Raw genomic sequence first — 15,969 nt, forward strand, 5'->3', positions numbered from 1 at the left:
AGTTTCTGTTATGGTTGGCCTGTTTTTTTTAGTTCATAAGCCGTGTAGATAGTATCACACTCATTTTAGTCACACCCACTACCTGAGTGAAAAACCTGTGAGCCTTCCTCAGGCCTAAGAGTCATGAAGTCCTTGTTCAGAACAAAGATAATGCTGCCTGATTTGCCACTCCTGCATCATCCCTAAGAGCCAGAGAAAACCTGGCATGCTGACTGATTCAGACAGTGCCAAGTCAAGGAATTGTAGATGGGGGATCAATTATGGCAGCCCTCTGGTGGGCTAGGGGGGTGGGAGAGGGCCTGAATGCTTGTGTAGAAAATTCATGCATGCATTCATTCAACTCTGCCATAAAAGGACACAAGGGAAGACAGCAGTCTATGAAGCAGGAAATGGGTCATCAGACACCAGATCTGTCTGAATCTGTCCAGTGCCTTGATCTTGGACTTCCGTCTCCAGAACTGTGAGAAACGTTTGTTGTTAAAGCACACAGTCTATGGTGTTTTTATTACAGCAGCCTGAACCAAAACACCATTTTATGGATATAGATAATATTTTATCTGGTCCCTTCTCATGACAATTTACATTGTTTCCACTCTTTTACTATTACAAACAATGTGCTGCATTAAGCCATGTTTAAGTTCTTAGTGATCTCATCCAGTCTCACCGTTTGTATGTTGATGAGTCCCAAAATTTTTATCTAGTCCAGACCTCTCACCTGAACTTTAGAATCTCGCTTTCCCAACCACCTAGTCAGGTGTCAAGAGAGACATTAGCAGAGTAACCAGGCAGCAAAGTGTTTTCTAAAGTAGCCATCAAGTACACCCTTTTCAAACATTAAATCAAAGATGCTGATTATTCAGTTAGCTGGTTTATCAATTTGAGGACATACTTTAAAAAACCTTTTATAATAACCATATTGTCATGTTTGAAAGTTTCATTAAAAAGATACAGTTTACTGCAGACAGAGGAAAGAGATGAGCTGGAAGGAAGGTGAAGGTGCAAGAGAGCCACTTAACCACAAAGGAGGGAGCTTCTCCCTTACAAGCTCAAAGGCCCTGACAGAGGCCTAGGGGTTCAGAACAGACTCCCTTAGTCTAGTAAATGGGAATTTACAAACTCTGCTTAGCTAGAGGCTTAGGGAGGGCCCCCAGCCTGAGGATGAAAGTCAGCAATGCCGAGGCATTTTTAAACCCGAGACCACTGACTTTACGGGGGGGTGACGACACTCAGCATGATGCCTGGCTCAAAGTCTAGAGGTACCTGAGGCCAAGGTCTGGGGAGCGACGCAGCGGAGGACGGGGAGGTGCTGGGAATGGAGAGATCATAGAAGGCAGATCTTTCCTGACATTGCTAAAGGCAAATACACTAGGAACTACCAGCTGGCGTCTTGCTCGCAATGTATTTTAATTAATCCGGCTTCTGACTTCTTGTGAGCGAAGCAGCACCCTCGCAGGTTCTGGCAATTTGTACAAATATCTACTGGTCCCTCCCAGGACCAAAAACAAGATCGGCGGCGATTCAGTAATGCCCGCTTCCCAAGAAAGAAACTGCCTCCTCGACGAAACTCCGGCTGGCAGTTGTCGCTCCTTTTACAGACGATGTGGGGTAGGCAGGATCCCTCCCACTAGAAAAAGCCGGGAACGCCGGGCCATAAGTCCTTCATTGCGGTTACCGGGACTTCCAAACCCCTCTCATTAGCTTTCCTTAGTCCAGTGTTAGCCCCACCCACAAGCGAGCACTTGCGGCCAGATTAGGCGAAGGTATCCCTACTCTTAGCAGGTACGCAAAGATTGGCTGATGGAGACCGGCAGTGAAAGCGAACAGTTTGGCCTGTAGATAAGGCCACGTTAGCCTTAAAACAGAACCACTTTTTTTTCCAACAGATACGTTTTGAACACGGAAGTCGCGTACAGCTCTTCCTGAGCGGAGGTGGGCGACCCTGAAAAGGGCCTTTAAAAAAAAAAAATGTATAGAATGAGACTTTAGCCGCCGAAGCCGTAGAGAGTGCGTCCCTGGCGCTTAAGCGCATAGACCACGTCCATGGCGGTGACAGTCTTGCGCTTGGCGTGCTCGGTGTAGGTGACGGCGTCCCGGATCACGTTCTCCAGGAATACCTTCAACACCCCGCGGGTCTCTTCGTAGATGAGGCCGGAGATGCGCTTCACACCGCCACGCCGAGCCAGGCGACGGATAGCTGGTTTGGTAATGCCCTGGATGTTGTCGCGCAGAACCTTGCGGTGGCGTTTAGCGCCTCCCTTACCCAGACCCTTGCCGCCTTTGCCGCGTCCAGACATGATTGTCTAAATTCTCGCAAACGTACAGAATGCAACAGGTTACTGCTTGGTCAAGAGTAATTATAAGCTAGAGTCGGACCTCGTTGAGAACTGAAAGCGCAGGCGGGAAAAGAGGCACTGACCGCGCCCCTTTGGCTCCGCCCCTTTGGATCCGCAGTGATCCAATGACTGTGGGAGAGAGAAGCTAGTAAAGAGGTTCACTTTTAAACTCTGGATTGTTTTGCTTCCTTTGCTCTGCATCTGAGGCTGTTTATTTCTTCGGCTGAGAATTCTAGTGGAGGCTTATACAGTATTTTATGGCAAATACTGTACTTTCTCATTCAGGAGGAAGTGATTGTTAGTTGCTAAGGGTAGCAGAATATGACTCCCCATTCCCCCGCTCCCATATGCTTCTTTGGCAGAAGGAGTATTTTTGAGCTGATTATTTTTTTAAAAACACCATACACAAAAACATTTCTAAAAACAGAGTAGAATTTACTCTTTTGTGAGGGACATTTACATTTATAAAGGGAACTTTAAATTGTGTCTTTTTCTCTGTACCAGGAAGAGAAGGATGACTAAATCACCAGAGAATCTCATCAATGAGGAGGCACTAGAATTAATTCTGTATAACAACCTTACCCTCGTTGTTCCTTTTCCTGGTAACCGCTCATAACTGGCTCCCACCCACTTCTTAGCCGAAGATGGTATTTAAGGTGGTGGCTTGGGTCAGTATTGGGAGTTTACTCAGTTTTTCTAGGTATTTCTCAAGCCTACGTGAGGTATACATGTTATTAAGCTTCTGTTTGCTTTTCTTTTGTTAATCTACCTTTTATACAGTGGTTCTCAGCCAAGAACTTAGAAGGGTAGAAGGAAAGTTATTTTCCCTCCCTTATAGGTATGTTGATTATTTTGAGCTGTAGCAGAACAGCAAATGCAGAGGGAAGATTTCTCTGAACTCCCATTATCTGCCTAAAGACAGATCCTCCAAAAGGAACTCAATTGTCATAAATCCCTTCCCAAGGAGTTTCATTAACTAGGGAAGAGTGACACTTATCTGAGGAAAGGACACTAAAAATTGACACCACACCCAGACAAACCTTGGCACAAACTATTGTCCACAAAAATTAATTGTCAATCTAAGAAAGAAATAGAGGATTTTATTAGAGCCAACCTGAGGATTATAACCTGGGAGACAGTCTTTCAGAAAACTCTGAGGACCGTTCTGCTTGTCAGAGGTCAAAGCACAGTTATATAAGTTTTTGAGACAAAGAATCGTATATCAAAGTTACATATTGAGTCTACGTAGTCCAGACCTTTGTGAGTAGTGGGGCATCACAATCCCTTACAGGACTGAGAAAGGAATGTTATCCCCTAAGGAGTTACCTTGCTGGAACCAGGAGAAAATTGCTCTTTTCAATGAAGCAGGCATTCCTGTGTCTTCTAAGGAAGTCTGGTCAATCTGTAACGTGCACACTGCACGCTAAAGAGGGGTAGTGGCCCAAATAAGCAGAGAGAAAATGTTATGTTTAGAAATTTTCTTGTCCTGCCTTAAACATTATTTTATCCTGTCATACCTCTCCCATCTATTCTTCTAAGGGCCCAATCATCTTTCCTAAAAATTATTTACTCTCCCCTAAGAGGCCTACATACATACCACCCCCCAACCCCTCTTCCCTATTAAGGTGGTGTTTAAGTCTGAATTTTAAGCCACCTTGAGGAGTTACTCATTTTTCCCTGGGTATCTCCCACATATACGTGAGGGCTTCTGTTTTGTTTTTCTCTTGTTAATCTGTCTTTTATTTCAGGGGTCTCACAGAGGGAAAATTATTTTTCCTTCCCTACAGCTGTGTGACCTTTAACCTTGCCTTTGTGTTCTTTATCTGTAAAACTGGGTAATGATAACACTGATGGAACTCTAGTGAAGATTTAATTTAGCTATTGTAAGCAAAGCATTGGAACAGAGATTGGCCCATGAAGTCCTATATAAATGTGACTTGTTTTCAGTTGGTATTATTTCTTAAAGAATCTTCCTGGACTTGAGATATTGCCCTGAGGTCTCATCTTTACTCCTAACACAGTATCAATCACACAAATATGCATTTACTCATGAGGATTGTTTTTTCTAAATCACAGCATCTAATAAAGCACAAAGTATCAAAGCATTGTTTTGTTTTTCATACGACATGTTAAACCTGGTGGGTCCAAATATGTTCCTTTGGGCCCTCTCCCAAGGTGCACTGACAATCTCAGGCTTCTAGCTTTCCTGCAGCCAAGACTGGGGTGCTGTTCAAATCTCCATACCAGTTTCCCACTGTTGTGTTAAATCTCTTGAAAACACTCATTGAGCAGTAACTCACGTCTACTGGGACAACTGGAAAGGCTACTACTAAATTTTTAAGTCTGAAAAATTTACCCTGACCTTGACTTCCTCCTCCTTTCCTTTGAGAGACTTTATAACAAACCAAAACTCATTCTAGACTCCAACAGCATTAGCTGTAAACTTCAACCTGTGGTGTAACATCACTCTGTGGGCCTGGGTAAGAAAAACCCTTTCTGACTGAAGACCTTGCAGCAGCCATTTAAAAGATACAATCTGTACAGTAAACACCCCCTTTTGTCTTCAGCCTGACCTTAGTCACTCCCCTAATATCAAATAATAGATGCTTAATGCAATGATATTAAAATGCTGGCACCATCCCCCTGCTCAAAGTGTTCAGTAAATTTTCTTTCACAAATTTGATTTTCTTCCACATTTGATTTTAAAATGTCTGAATTTTATTTCTAAACTGAGCAGAATCTATGCAAGTAAGTAATGCCAAGTAAAAAGGAAATTTAGAAGCTAAAGTTTGTCTTTATTTCAAATTTTGAAAAATTCTAGAGTATGAGAGAAAATGATACACAGTTCAGGAAAATTAATAGCATTTATATGACGCTATGTGTCCCAAACTTGATGCATATTATTCTAATAACAACCCTACGAAGTGGGTAGTGTTACCCCCATTTTTCTGATGATGGGGAAATTGATTTGTCTAAGATGACACATTAAGTAGTAAAGCTGGGATATGAACCCGGGTAAGCTAGCATCCAGATGCTGCCAGCTTGCAGAGTATACCCTAGAAAAATTAACAAGGTTATGAATTGTAAGACTGTGTTAACCTTTTTTTCCCTAGATACTGCACAGTTGTTCTGTTGAGGGGCTCAAGTAAATGAAGACTTAAACCCAAATCCATGTTCCTTGGCTGGGGAGGGGAAGGATCAGCCAGTCCCAGCCATTGTCCCCTGCCTATCTGATCCTCAGACAGCAATGGGCACTTTTACTTTTTAAAAGCTATCCTATCAGGCCCTGTACATAAAATTTTTTTCCCAAGATACATAAAATATTAAAGGAGAAAGTCAAACAGTGTACATAAGAGCCAGCACAGCAATAAACAAGAAAAACCAAGATACCTGGACTTCAGCAGGGGCCAAAAGCTGAGGGGCAAAATCACCTTGGTTTAAGCCAAGGGCATTGGTGCCTCTGACAGACCTCTTATACGGGTAACAAAGGTCTGTGCCAGGCAGAGGCTTATACTAGTCTGGAAAAAATAAAATGTTAAAATAAAACAATATACACAGAGAGAAATATCTTTGTCATTAAAAAACATTATTTTGTAAACCAAAAGTTTTTATTGAAACCCTGAAATGTAAATAAATCCAAGTGAACAACACAACACCCATTACTGTGTATTTTGTGGGTTTTGTTTTAGGTGGGAGTTGGGCAAATTTTAGCAAGGTGAATCAATTCTCATCTCAGAGGTAGGCAGACTACTAGGAATAGGGTATGGAAAAAACAAGCAAAGCCTTCAGAATTGGTGGTTGTCATGTTTTTCAGCATTCTGTATTTTAGTTTGTAAAATATAGTGCAAAAGCTACACAATAAGAAGGTTATTTTTCTTCTCACATTTGGTCACTATCCCATGTGTCACTTTTCACCCAGTGCTGAATCCCCAAACCGAAAAAACGTAAAAGCAAGATCACTGAGTCAAATAGCTGAAGTCCTATATTTGAGTAACAACTACAGCAAAGAACTGTGAAAAAATTATACAGCACAGCATACTATGGTACATAGCCCTAGAAAAGACAAAAGCAATGTGAGACAAAGCAATACAATCAACTGGACTATTTACAAATAGGGCTATGATTAAATAAGGTTTGATAAACTATGCTTGGATGGCTACCTGTTAAGAAAATATGGTTTAGACCCTCACCTCACTTACAACTCCAGGAATGTCTGGCACCGGCAGAAGGGGTTGGGACGGGAAGAATTCTATCCTAACACACCCTTAAGGGGATTGATTTTACTTCCTTACGGTACAGCTCTTCAAGATGAAGTTGTAGGTGGCTCTGAAAAGAGCCTTTGGGTCTAAGATTAGCACTTAATGGAAAAACAAGTTTACGCCCTTTCACCACGGATGCGGCGGGCGAGCTGGATGTCCTTGGGCATGATGGTGACGCGCTTGGCGTGGATGGCACACAGGTTGGTGTCCTCGAAGAGCCCCACCAGGTAGGCCTCGCACGCCTCCTGCAGCGCCATCACGGCCGAGCTCTGGAAGCGCAGGTCGGTCTTGAAGTCCTGCGCGATCTCGCGCACCAGGCGCTGGAACGGCAGCTTGCGGATCAGCAGCTCCGTGGACTTCTGGTAGCGGCGGATCTCGCGCAGGGCCACCGTGCCGGGCCGGTAGCGGTGCGGCTTCTTCACGCCGCCCGTGGCCGGCGCGCTCTTGCGGGCCGCCTTGGTGGCCAGCTGCTTGCGCGGCGCCTTACCGCCGGTGGACTTGCGAGCGGTCTGCTTGGTGCGAGCCATGACAAAACCCCACGATGGGTGTTCTCCCAAATGCCAGGGAAAAGCACTCAGCCGTCCTTCTTTTATACAGCCAGGCCACCAACTATTGGACCCAAGAACATTCGAAAGTACCCGCGCCCTCCTCTGATTGGTCCATTTCTGTGCCTGGCCCCGGAAGAATTAAGAGCTGCTTTCGGGTTGGTGAATGAATCTTAAACCCTGCCCTTTAACAATAGCGACTCCGACGCCCTGACGTCATTTTATTACGCTTTCGCTTCCAAAACGTACAGCAAAATTACACAAAGCAACGCGGGCACCGCCAACGGATTGATTTTTTGTGTAATTTTTTTTTTCCCCGGTACGCGGGCTTCTCACTGTTGTGACCTCTCCCGTTGCGGAGCACAGGCTCCGGACGCGCAGGCTCAGCGCCCATGGCTCACGGGCCCAGCCGCTCCGCGGCATGTGGGATCTTCCCGGACCGGGGCACGCACCCGTGTCCCCTGCATCGGCAGGCAGACTCTCAACCACTGCGCCACCAGGGAAACCCTCTTTTTCTTTTTTTTTAAGTACAACCACCAAAGATATTTTGGAAGTGCTTAGAAAAATTAGATGGGCTGCCATCTAAAATGATACTCAGATTTTCCTGAGTCTGGCACAAACATTGTGGAGTCAGGAAGATGTTTCTGACACGAGGGCGAAGTACCAAGGATCTAGTAATTTACTCAATCCCTTCAGGAAATGTGTAATGTTTTAATAAAGTTGAATAGATGCAGAGGTTTTGGGTGTTCCTTTAAGTCAACAAAAAATGTTGAAGGTTAACTTTAAATACAGTGCTTTTCACTATACTGAAAGTGAGTATACTTTCCTCACTCCAGTGCGAAAAACTTTACAAAAGTCACCGCTGGAACAAAGAGGAAAGTAGTTTGACTATAAACTGATTCACCTGTAGTTAATCCGGTCAATTTAAACTCGTGTGGCTTTCCTCACAGTCATTTCGCACATACTCTTTACTGACTTCCCTCGGGACACTCACTTATGAGCTGTGATTTTTCACCTGATGTCACAACCCTCATATGGGCAGAACTGAAAAGCATGACAGCTCTTTAAACGAAAAAGGTGGGTGGCTCTGATAAGAGCCTTTGTAAGTTGCCTTTTTTTTTCTTTTGGATAATGGATAACAAAATTGCCGTGCAAAAGTAATAAACACTTTACTTGCCCTTGGCCTTGTGGTGGCTCTCAGTCTTCTTGGGGAGCAGTACCGCCTGGATGTTGGGCAGGACACCGCCCTGAGCGATGGTCACGCGCCCCAGCAACTTGTTAAGCTCCTCGTCGTTGCGGATGGCCAGCTGCAGGTGGCGCGGGATGATGCGCGTCTTCTTGTTATCGCGGGCCGCGTTGCCCGCCAGCTCCAGGATCTCAGCCGTTAGGTACTCCAGCACCGCCGCCAGGTACACCGGCGCCCCGGCACCGACACGCTCAGAGTAGTTACCCTTGCGGAGCAGGCGGTGCACCCGGCCTACGGGGAACTGGAGCCCAGCTCGCGAGGAGCGGGTCTTAGCCTTAGCACGAGCCTTGCCACCCTGTTTACCACGACCAGACATAACTATCAGACCACAACTCAAAAACCTTCAAAATAAAAAGCAAACAATAAACAGCACAGCGGCGAGAGCAATATTTATATTAACCAGAGGTAGGCTTGTGCTATTGTCCCATTGGCTACTATTTAAGAACCAATAGGAAATCAGAACCTGCATCCTTCATTTGCATACAAGACTTCCGTCTAGTGTGAGTTTTCTGTTTGCTCCAATCTCATACAGTCTGGTGGGCTTTTAATACTGTTAATAATGGAGTCTATTTGGTTTTTTCAAAGCACTGTTCTTAAATGCAATCAGAAGCAGGAGTGATTATTCTTATTGTTCTGACTTTTTGCTATTGAAATTGTGACTCATGATTTTTGGAAAGGAATAAACGCAGCACAATTTAGAAGCAATATTTAAGAGGTAGGTACTTCTACGCCCAGTGTTACTTTAACTCTTCTAACTCTTTAACTCTTTTGACAGGAAAGAGGGAGAAGAGGAAACAAAAAATTTTTTGTCCCGGCCCAAGTCTTAAATTATCTGAACAATGAAAACTGAAGGCAAGAACTGGATGATCCAGCAAGTCTTCCGTTTCATTCACAGCTTACCTATGAAGCCTTCCAGGGTCACCTGGGAGGTATGTAGAGTGAGTACTGTCCTCATTTTAGAGATTGAAACTGAGAGAGACCCCGTTTGTTTGCCTTTGCCAAGGTTAATGGGACCAAGGACAACAAAATCCTGTCTGAAAAACTTTGTCGTCGTTCCCCAGTGCCACTCTCAACCTTCCTACCCTCCCTCTTTTCTCACTTGGCTGCCACACACAGGATTCTAATTACTTTAGAAAACTCCTCCATCATTCTCCATATCGTACTGAACTTCTTGCAGTTAGAGTGAAAATTTTGCAGCACATAAGGACTCCTAAGAATGAGAGAACAAACACCCTACAGCACATAAATACTCAAAATGAGATTACAGTATACGACTATAAAGCACTATATTAATATTGCTACAGGGTGTTTGGTCTTACGCTCTCATGTTGAGGAACATAAAATTAAGATAAATTACCGAGGGAGATCTTGCCGTTTTTTCTTTTAATGGTCCATGAAATAGAAATAGATGGGGCCCAGATGGAGGCGGATTACTATTACAGGAATTTTTGAGGACTCCAGCCTAAAAGTCTACTAACAGGATGGTAAAAGGAACAAGAGCCTGGGTGTGAGAAAATTACTTCTATACCAACTCGGTCAGAGAACTATATTTTGATCCAGGCAACCAAGCAGGAGAGTAAAGATGCTCATTTCCTGTTTCTTTTTTACCTTCTCTCAAGTCTTTTGACTCCTATGACGTTTTCTCTTAACAATATTCACTTCCTTTTTATTATTTATTATTATCTTCACCATGGACAACAGCAGTATACATCAACACTGGCTCAGTGTCTGAAATGTTTCAAAACCCGTGATGCAGATGTAAAAAGGTATCTCAGATGCTGCCTTGAAGACTTCATACTCTCTTGTGAAAAGGGCAGGGGGCGGGGAGCTGGGGGGGTTGTATACCTGAAGTTTAAATAGTACAGCATTTTTTGCATACAAAACTGTAGGTTTTAAGCAATAAATATTATAAGAGCACATGGAGAAGAGTAATCACTGTGAATTAGAAGGGTTAACAACTCGAAAAAGATGTACATTTAGCATTTATTCAACATAAATAAATAGTGCCAGAGTGTTCTAGGTGATGGCATGGTGTGCCCTTGGGGTCGCTGGGGAGGAAAAAATTTTCCTCTACCCTTCTAGGTTCTTCTGGCTGGTCTAAGAATTAAATTGATATGAGACAAATTAACAGGAAAAAATTAAATTTCATTTCATTTGTGGGTCGGACACAATAAGAAAAATGAGACCCAAGGACAAGTTAGGCAGTTGAGGCTTATGCCATCTGAGAGAAGAGGTTACGGGCTTGGGACTTCAAAGGGTAGGAAGGCAATTCACAGGACGATGAAAAAAAGAAAATGTGAACAAATGTTTGCTGGGCCAAACAGAAACAATGGCACCCATAAAAAAATTTTAATGAACAGTCTTTGCTAGGTTCCCCCCTGTCTGCACACCTCGTTCAAATTATACTGTAGTTATCTAGGTGAGACCTGCCTTCCTGGAACAGGTTCTCTATCTAAAATTCTTTTAGGCATTTAGGGGGAAGGTCAGAGTTTCTTCTTGCATCTTTTGGGCTTTGATTGCTTTCAGCTCTAAATTCTCTGCATGCCAAAGTGGCACATCTTGGGAAGGCCTGCCCTGAAACCCATCACTGCCATATCAGTTTAATTATTACACCAACCGAAGAAAATTGTTCCCCCTCCTACAGAGGCCACATGGGGATCCTGGACTTCCACCCCCTACCCAGCAATGATGAGGCACCTCTTCCCTGTCAATGTCAAACAGGCTGAGCAAGAAACTTGGATGCCACTCCCACCTGACAATGAGGCAGTGCCCCTCCTTCTACCCCAGGCGGGAAGGGGGCCGGGAAGGGGGGGGGGAGATCTCTTAAAACCATAAATTTAAATAAGATCTAGAGTCTCATAACAATACCCAAAATGCCCAGGATAAGTTTATTTTAAAAAATGATCACTGTCATACCAAAGTCTCCATTTGAGTGAATAAAGATAATCAACATATATTAAGACCAAGAGACACATATGTTAGAATTCTCCAACTAGGATTCTAAACCAGCCATCATAAAAACACTTAAATGAGCAAGTTGGTGCCTCATCAGAATCAGCTGGGGAGATGTATGAATTTTATTTCTGGCTTCTCACAATTCCCCACATAGTTTTGGAGTCTAGCCCTGAGTCCAGGAATCTGATTTTTAATTTCCTTTTTGCTTGTTAAAGATCAGCCAGGTATCAGTATAGATGTCAAAAGGGCCTAGCTTTGAGTTTAGGGGACCCAGGTTTTGGTTTGGGCTTCTTATTTAAGGGTATAGTTTTAGGTAAAATATCAACTATTAGGAAGAAGCGGGAGAGAGGAGAGAAGAAAGATAGAAGCAAGCAAGTAGGCAAATATTATGAAAGACAAGATGGGGAAAAAAATAATTCTTATCTCAGGAGATCATTTTGAAGAGGCTGAGATATTACTTCCCAGATCTCACTCCTCCAGGGAGTGATTCTTAAATTGCAGCTTGAGTTCAATATTTTTTTTTTACGGGGTGGGGGGGGGGTAGTTATAATCTAAAAAGCAAAAATTTTAATTTCTAAGAAAAGCTTCTCTTTCACAACTATGTTTTCTGTACGCTGAGATAAATGCCTCTCATATAGCGGTCAGCTGATTTGTGTGGGAGCTGGGAAAAGATCATTTAAATTTAAATTTTCTTTTAAAAGTGGTCCTTTTCGAGAAATTCTACTTCAAGTTTTACTTCTTCATCCAGACACACTGTTGTATGTCACCTACATACGATGCTCATAAACCAAAGGAAAAGACTTTTCCCAACCTTTTTAATAGGCAGTCAACTGCTGCCCCTTTTCCCGGCTTTTTCCCCTCCCCCAGCCCCAGGCCTAGCCCAGCCGTAACTGACTCCTTTTCCTCAACCAAGGCCCTTCCTATCGGGATTACTTTTGGAGTCGCGGGTATTTTGAAAAAGGTTTCCAAGAAAAATCAGCACATTTTCCTCTCCAACTGGGGCCCTCCCGGTCTGCGACGAGGTGACACCAGATGGGGAGGGCGGGAAATTCAAATCATTTGTCCCTCCTCGAGCTGGAGTGCCACCCTTTCAAGCTCTTCTAGTGGCATCCCTGAACGCTAAGTGACCAAGAAACGGGAGCCCAGATTTCAGGAATGAAAGAAAGATTGCAACGGCTTTAGATTGGCTGTTGCCATCAGTAAACAATTCTAACGCGGAATTAGAAAATCTCACTTCAACCATGTGAAGAGAGCTTGAGGTAGTACCCTATAGAAGTGCCCACAGCTTGTTAAAGGAACAATTTTGCTTACTGTTTCTACAATCCCAGGGGAGTTCAGGCTCCCGGAGAAAATGCCACTACCTGCCCTCTGTTCCGTCGGGACCCCTCCTCTCCCCTCCCCCTCCTCCTCCCCACACCCCGTCCCCTCCCCCACATCCCCTCCCCGTCGCCCCCTCACACCTCACACCTCCCCACCCCTACCCCTCGCCCCCCTCCCCCTCGCCCCCCCCGCCCCCTCACCCCCCACCCCCACCCCTGAAAAGACAGCCTGGATAATCATCTCCTCAGGGTCTCTACTCTGAAATCCCCTAACCGCTTCCTTACCAAGGAGGGACATTCCCATCACCATTAGAAATTTCAGGAGGCTTTGTAGAAAGGAGTGAACACTTCCAACAGCTTAATAAGCATCTGGAAGTTTAATCCTTGGGGAAAAGATGAGTTTTTTTGGGTAATGCGACACAGTAACTCATGTGTTTTAAAGCCGATAAACCTTCCAAGTCGCTTGGGGCTCTGGCTCCAAAACTGCTTCAACTATCGGCACCACAGAAAAAAACACCTGAAAGTAAATGTAACCAGTAGAGAATTGCATTCATCATCAAAAAAAACGGAAGTTTCAGCTCTTCTTTGACAAAGTGGGTGGCTCTGAAAAGAGCCTTTGGATTAAGTGCCTATACAAGCACTTACTTGGAGCTGGTGTACTTGGTAACGGCCTTAGTGCCCTCGGAAACAGCATGCTTGGCCAGCTCCCCAGGGAGCAGTAGGCGCACAGCCGTCTGGATCTCCCTAGATGTGATCGTGGAGCGCTTGTTGTAATGCGCCAAGCGCGACGCCTCACCCGCGATGCGCTCAAAGATGTCGTTGACGAACGAGTTCATGATACCCATGGCCTTGGATGAGATGCCGGTGTCTGGGTGGACCTGCTTCAAAACTTTGTATACGTAGATGGAGTAGCTCTCTTTACGACTACGCTTGCGTTTCTTCCCGTCTTTCTTCTGCGCCTTAGTGATGGTCTTCTTAGAACCCTTTTTAGGGGCCGGAGCAGATTTAGATGGCTCTGGCATAGTTCTTCCGAAGAGCTGTAGTAAACGTTAAATCGCCTTCTCCACAACTAGAACTAGTAGTGTGAAGAGTTCAGAACCCATATATTTATAGTCGTTCAACGCAAATGAACAATCAAGAGGTCTCACTTTTGATTGGATAAGAGTAGTACAGGTTCACTAAGGGCGGGAGGGGCGTGGTTTATGCAAATAAAGGATACACAATTTGTTTTTCTATTGGATAGAAAAACAGCATACTTTTGACCAATCGGATAGCTTGCTGGGGCATCCCTGTACTGTCTGTAAAATGATTTGTTCCTATGTCATCCAGCGTTTATTCCTTTTGCTCACAATGTTTGTTGTTAAATTGTATAAGGTAATTACGTCTGGCCGTGGTGAATAAGTAGGCAAGATTCGAGCTAAAGCTAAAACTCGATCTTCTCCAGCTGGTTTGCAGTTCCCAGTAGGCCGCGTACACTGGTTGCTCCGTAAGGGCAACTACTCCAAACGGGTCGGTGTCGGGGCCCCCGTGTACCTGACGGCCGAGATTTTGGAGCTGGCGGGCAGCCCGACCCGCGACAAGACGCGGGTCATTCCGCGCCACCTGCAGCTGGCCATCTATAAGGAGGAGGAGTTCAACAAGCTGCTCGGTAAAGTCACCATCGCTCAGGGCGGCGTTCTGCCCAACATCCAGGCTGTGCTGCTGCCCAAGAAGACTGAGAGTCACCGCAAGACCAAGGGCAAGTAAAGCCTAGACAAAATACGAAATTCTTTTTTATAAACTGTCTAGTGGTTCTTTTCAGAGCCATCTACATTTTCATTTAAAAAGCTGGTAGCCAGGTATCTATCTCTGTTTTGTAAAAGACAAAGTGACGTCAAAACGCTGACTTCCAGGGAAACTGGACTTCCCACAAGCATTATTTTAGTGCGTACCGGGTGAAACTTCCGTAGTCAACAAAAGCGTTTCTAAAGAGGAGGCAGAAGCATCGCTCGGGCTTGAGAATAACAAAAAGCAAAGAAATTTTCCTTTTGCCAGTAATAAACCTGTTCGGGCTTTCAAGGTTGCAAATTTAAGCAAAATCTATTTTTTTCTGACGAAAGTTTGGTTGCAGTCCAGTGTGTATCTGTCATCAATTTTACACGTGATTTTTTGAATCATCCACCCAGTGACACTGCCATGTAGTTTCACAAAAGAAAAACTCAGGGTTAGGGGAGCTGTGATGACCAGAGAAAGTGGCAGTCCTGGCGGTTCGAGATTTATTTAAACCTAACCCAGCTGTCTGGGGGAGAAAAAACAATTGTACTCAGTTTAGTGTGGACCAGCTGTATTGACAACCCGCGAGCGTGTCAATATTGACACGCTGAGAATATTGAGAATATCAGGGGAACTCATCAACTGAATCGGAAGTTAACATGGTCCTTAAGTGTCTCGTTACGCACGCTGTAGTTGGCGGCAGGATGAAATAGAACGTAGGAAAATTCCTTCAGATCCCAGAGGCAAAAAAGGCACCGGGAATGGGTGGTAAAGTAATTCATCCAATCAGATTCTCTAGTAATTAATTCTCCTTCCCGGTCACCTTTCAGCCAATGGTTTTATCGCGCGGTACTTTTGAAAAACTACAAGACCAATCAGAATGCTTCTAACTATATTTAAAGACAACTGCCTAAGCCTGCAACAGGCCTGTGGGTGTGTGGCCAATCGCGCGTTATGGCTCGCACTAAGCAGACCGCTCGCAAGTCCACCGGCGGCAAGGCCCCGCGCAAACAGCTGGCCACCAAGGCGGCCCGGAAGAGCGCACCGGCCACGGGCGGCGTGAAGAAGCCGCACCGCTACCGGCCCGGCACGGTGGCCCTGCGCGAGATCCGCCGCTACCAGAAGTCCACGGAGCTGCTGATCCGCAAGCTGCCGTTCCAGCGCCTGGTGCGCGAGATCGCGCAGGACTTCAAGACCGACCTGCGCTTCCAGAGCTCGGCCGTGATGGCGCTGCAGGAGGCGTGCGAGGCCTACCTGGTGGGGCTCTTCGAGGACACCAACCTGTGTGCCATCCACGCCAAGCGCGTCACCATCATGCCCAAGGACATCCAGCTTGCCCGCCGCATCCGCGGAGAGAGAGCCTAAAGAAAATTATCTTCCTAATTGAAAAAAGGCTCTTTTAAGAGCCACCCACAATTTTACTTAAAGGCGGTTGTGACATGATTGCTGAGGCGTTACAAATCACTAATGGTGGAAAGCGTATAGTAAAAACTCAAGTAAGGGACTTTAGTATACATAAAACCAAAGTAAGCCTTTATTCGGGTTAGAGTTATTCAGGGA

The 15,969-nt window shown here is 44.9% G+C and overlaps 5 protein-coding genes and 1 pseudogene across 6 annotated transcripts; 2 read left to right on the plus strand and 4 right to left on the minus strand.

The window, feature by feature from the left end:
- Nucleotides 1-452: 452 nt before the first annotated feature.
- On the minus strand, nucleotides 453-2,564 carry H4C2 (H4 clustered histone 2). Its single transcript, XM_073810442.1, has one exon. It carries the CDS (start codon nucleotides 2,292-2,294, stop codon nucleotides 1,983-1,985), a length of 312 nt encoding a protein of 103 aa, XP_073666543.1. The 5' UTR covers nucleotides 2,295-2,564; the 3' UTR covers nucleotides 453-1,982.
- Nucleotides 2,565-6,669: 4,105 nt separating this feature from the next.
- Nucleotides 6,670-7,119, minus strand: LOC101322612 (histone H3.1). The gene has a single exon (XM_033863618.2). The coding sequence runs from the start codon at nucleotides 7,117-7,119 to the stop codon at nucleotides 6,709-6,711; it is 411 nt and encodes a 136-aa protein (XP_033719509.1). The 3' UTR covers nucleotides 6,670-6,708.
- Nucleotides 7,120-8,297: 1,178 nt separating this feature from the next.
- LOC101321474 (histone H2A type 1-B) lies at nucleotides 8,298-9,258 on the minus strand. The gene has a single exon (XM_073810440.1). It carries the CDS (start codon nucleotides 8,697-8,699, stop codon nucleotides 8,307-8,309), a length of 393 nt encoding a protein of 130 aa, XP_073666541.1. The 5' UTR covers nucleotides 8,700-9,258; the 3' UTR covers nucleotides 8,298-8,306.
- Nucleotides 9,259-12,891: 3,633 nt separating this feature from the next.
- On the minus strand, nucleotides 12,892-14,425 carry LOC101322324 (histone H2B type 1-B-like). Of its 2 annotated transcripts, XM_019945140.3 has the most exons (2): nucleotides 13,303-14,425; nucleotides 12,892-13,174 (listed from the first exon to the last, which is right to left on the minus strand). In XM_019945140.3, exons 1-2 carry the CDS (start codon nucleotides 13,677-13,679, stop codon nucleotides 13,150-13,152), a joined length of 402 nt encoding a protein of 133 aa, XP_019800699.1. In that variant the 5' UTR covers nucleotides 13,680-14,425; the 3' UTR covers nucleotides 12,892-13,149. The 2 variants fall into 2 exon arrangements, with proteins under 2 accessions (XP_019800699.1, XP_073666545.1); XM_073810444.1 differs by having other exon boundaries at nucleotides 12,892-14,425.
- On the plus strand, nucleotides 14,008-15,201 carry LOC141279672 (histone H2A type 1-D-like; annotated as a pseudogene).
- Nucleotides 15,202-15,314: 113 nt separating this feature from the next.
- Nucleotides 15,315-15,819, plus strand: LOC141279698 (histone H3.1). The gene has a single exon (XM_073810443.1). The coding sequence runs from the start codon at nucleotides 15,364-15,366 to the stop codon at nucleotides 15,772-15,774; it is 411 nt and encodes a 136-aa protein (XP_073666544.1). The 5' UTR covers nucleotides 15,315-15,363; the 3' UTR covers nucleotides 15,775-15,819.
- Nucleotides 15,820-15,969: the final 150 nt, after the last annotated feature.

The sequence above is a fragment of the Tursiops truncatus genome, chromosome 10 (assembly GCF_011762595.2).
Source record: "Tursiops truncatus isolate mTurTru1 chromosome 10, mTurTru1.mat.Y, whole genome shotgun sequence".
NCBI classification, from domain to species: Eukaryota; Metazoa; Chordata; class Mammalia; order Artiodactyla; family Delphinidae; genus Tursiops; species Tursiops truncatus.

Bases quoted from the DNA above. Each gene is read 5' to 3' on its own strand.
- LOC101322612 (XM_033863618.2), bottom strand. From the start codon at position 7,119: ATGGCTCGCACCAAGCAGACCGCTCGCAAGTCCACCGGCGGTAAGGCG.
- LOC101321474 (XM_073810440.1), bottom strand. From the start codon at position 8,699: ATGTCTGGTCGTGGTAAACAGGGTGGCAAGGCTCGTGCTAAGGCTAAG.
- LOC101322324 (XM_019945140.3), bottom strand. From the start codon at position 13,679: ATGCCAGAGCCATCTAAATCTGCTCCGGCCCCTAAAAAGGGTTCTAAG. The intron at 13,175-13,302 runs GTAAGTGCTTGT...ATTTACTTTCAG, and splicing joins ACCAAGTACACCAGCTCCAA to GTGTTTTTTTCTGTGGTGCC.
- H4C2 (XM_073810442.1), bottom strand. From the start codon at position 2,294: ATGTCTGGACGCGGCAAAGGCGGCAAGGGTCTGGGTAAGGGAGGCGCT.
- LOC141279698 (XM_073810443.1), top strand. From the start codon at position 15,364: ATGGCTCGCACTAAGCAGACCGCTCGCAAGTCCACCGGCGGCAAGGCC.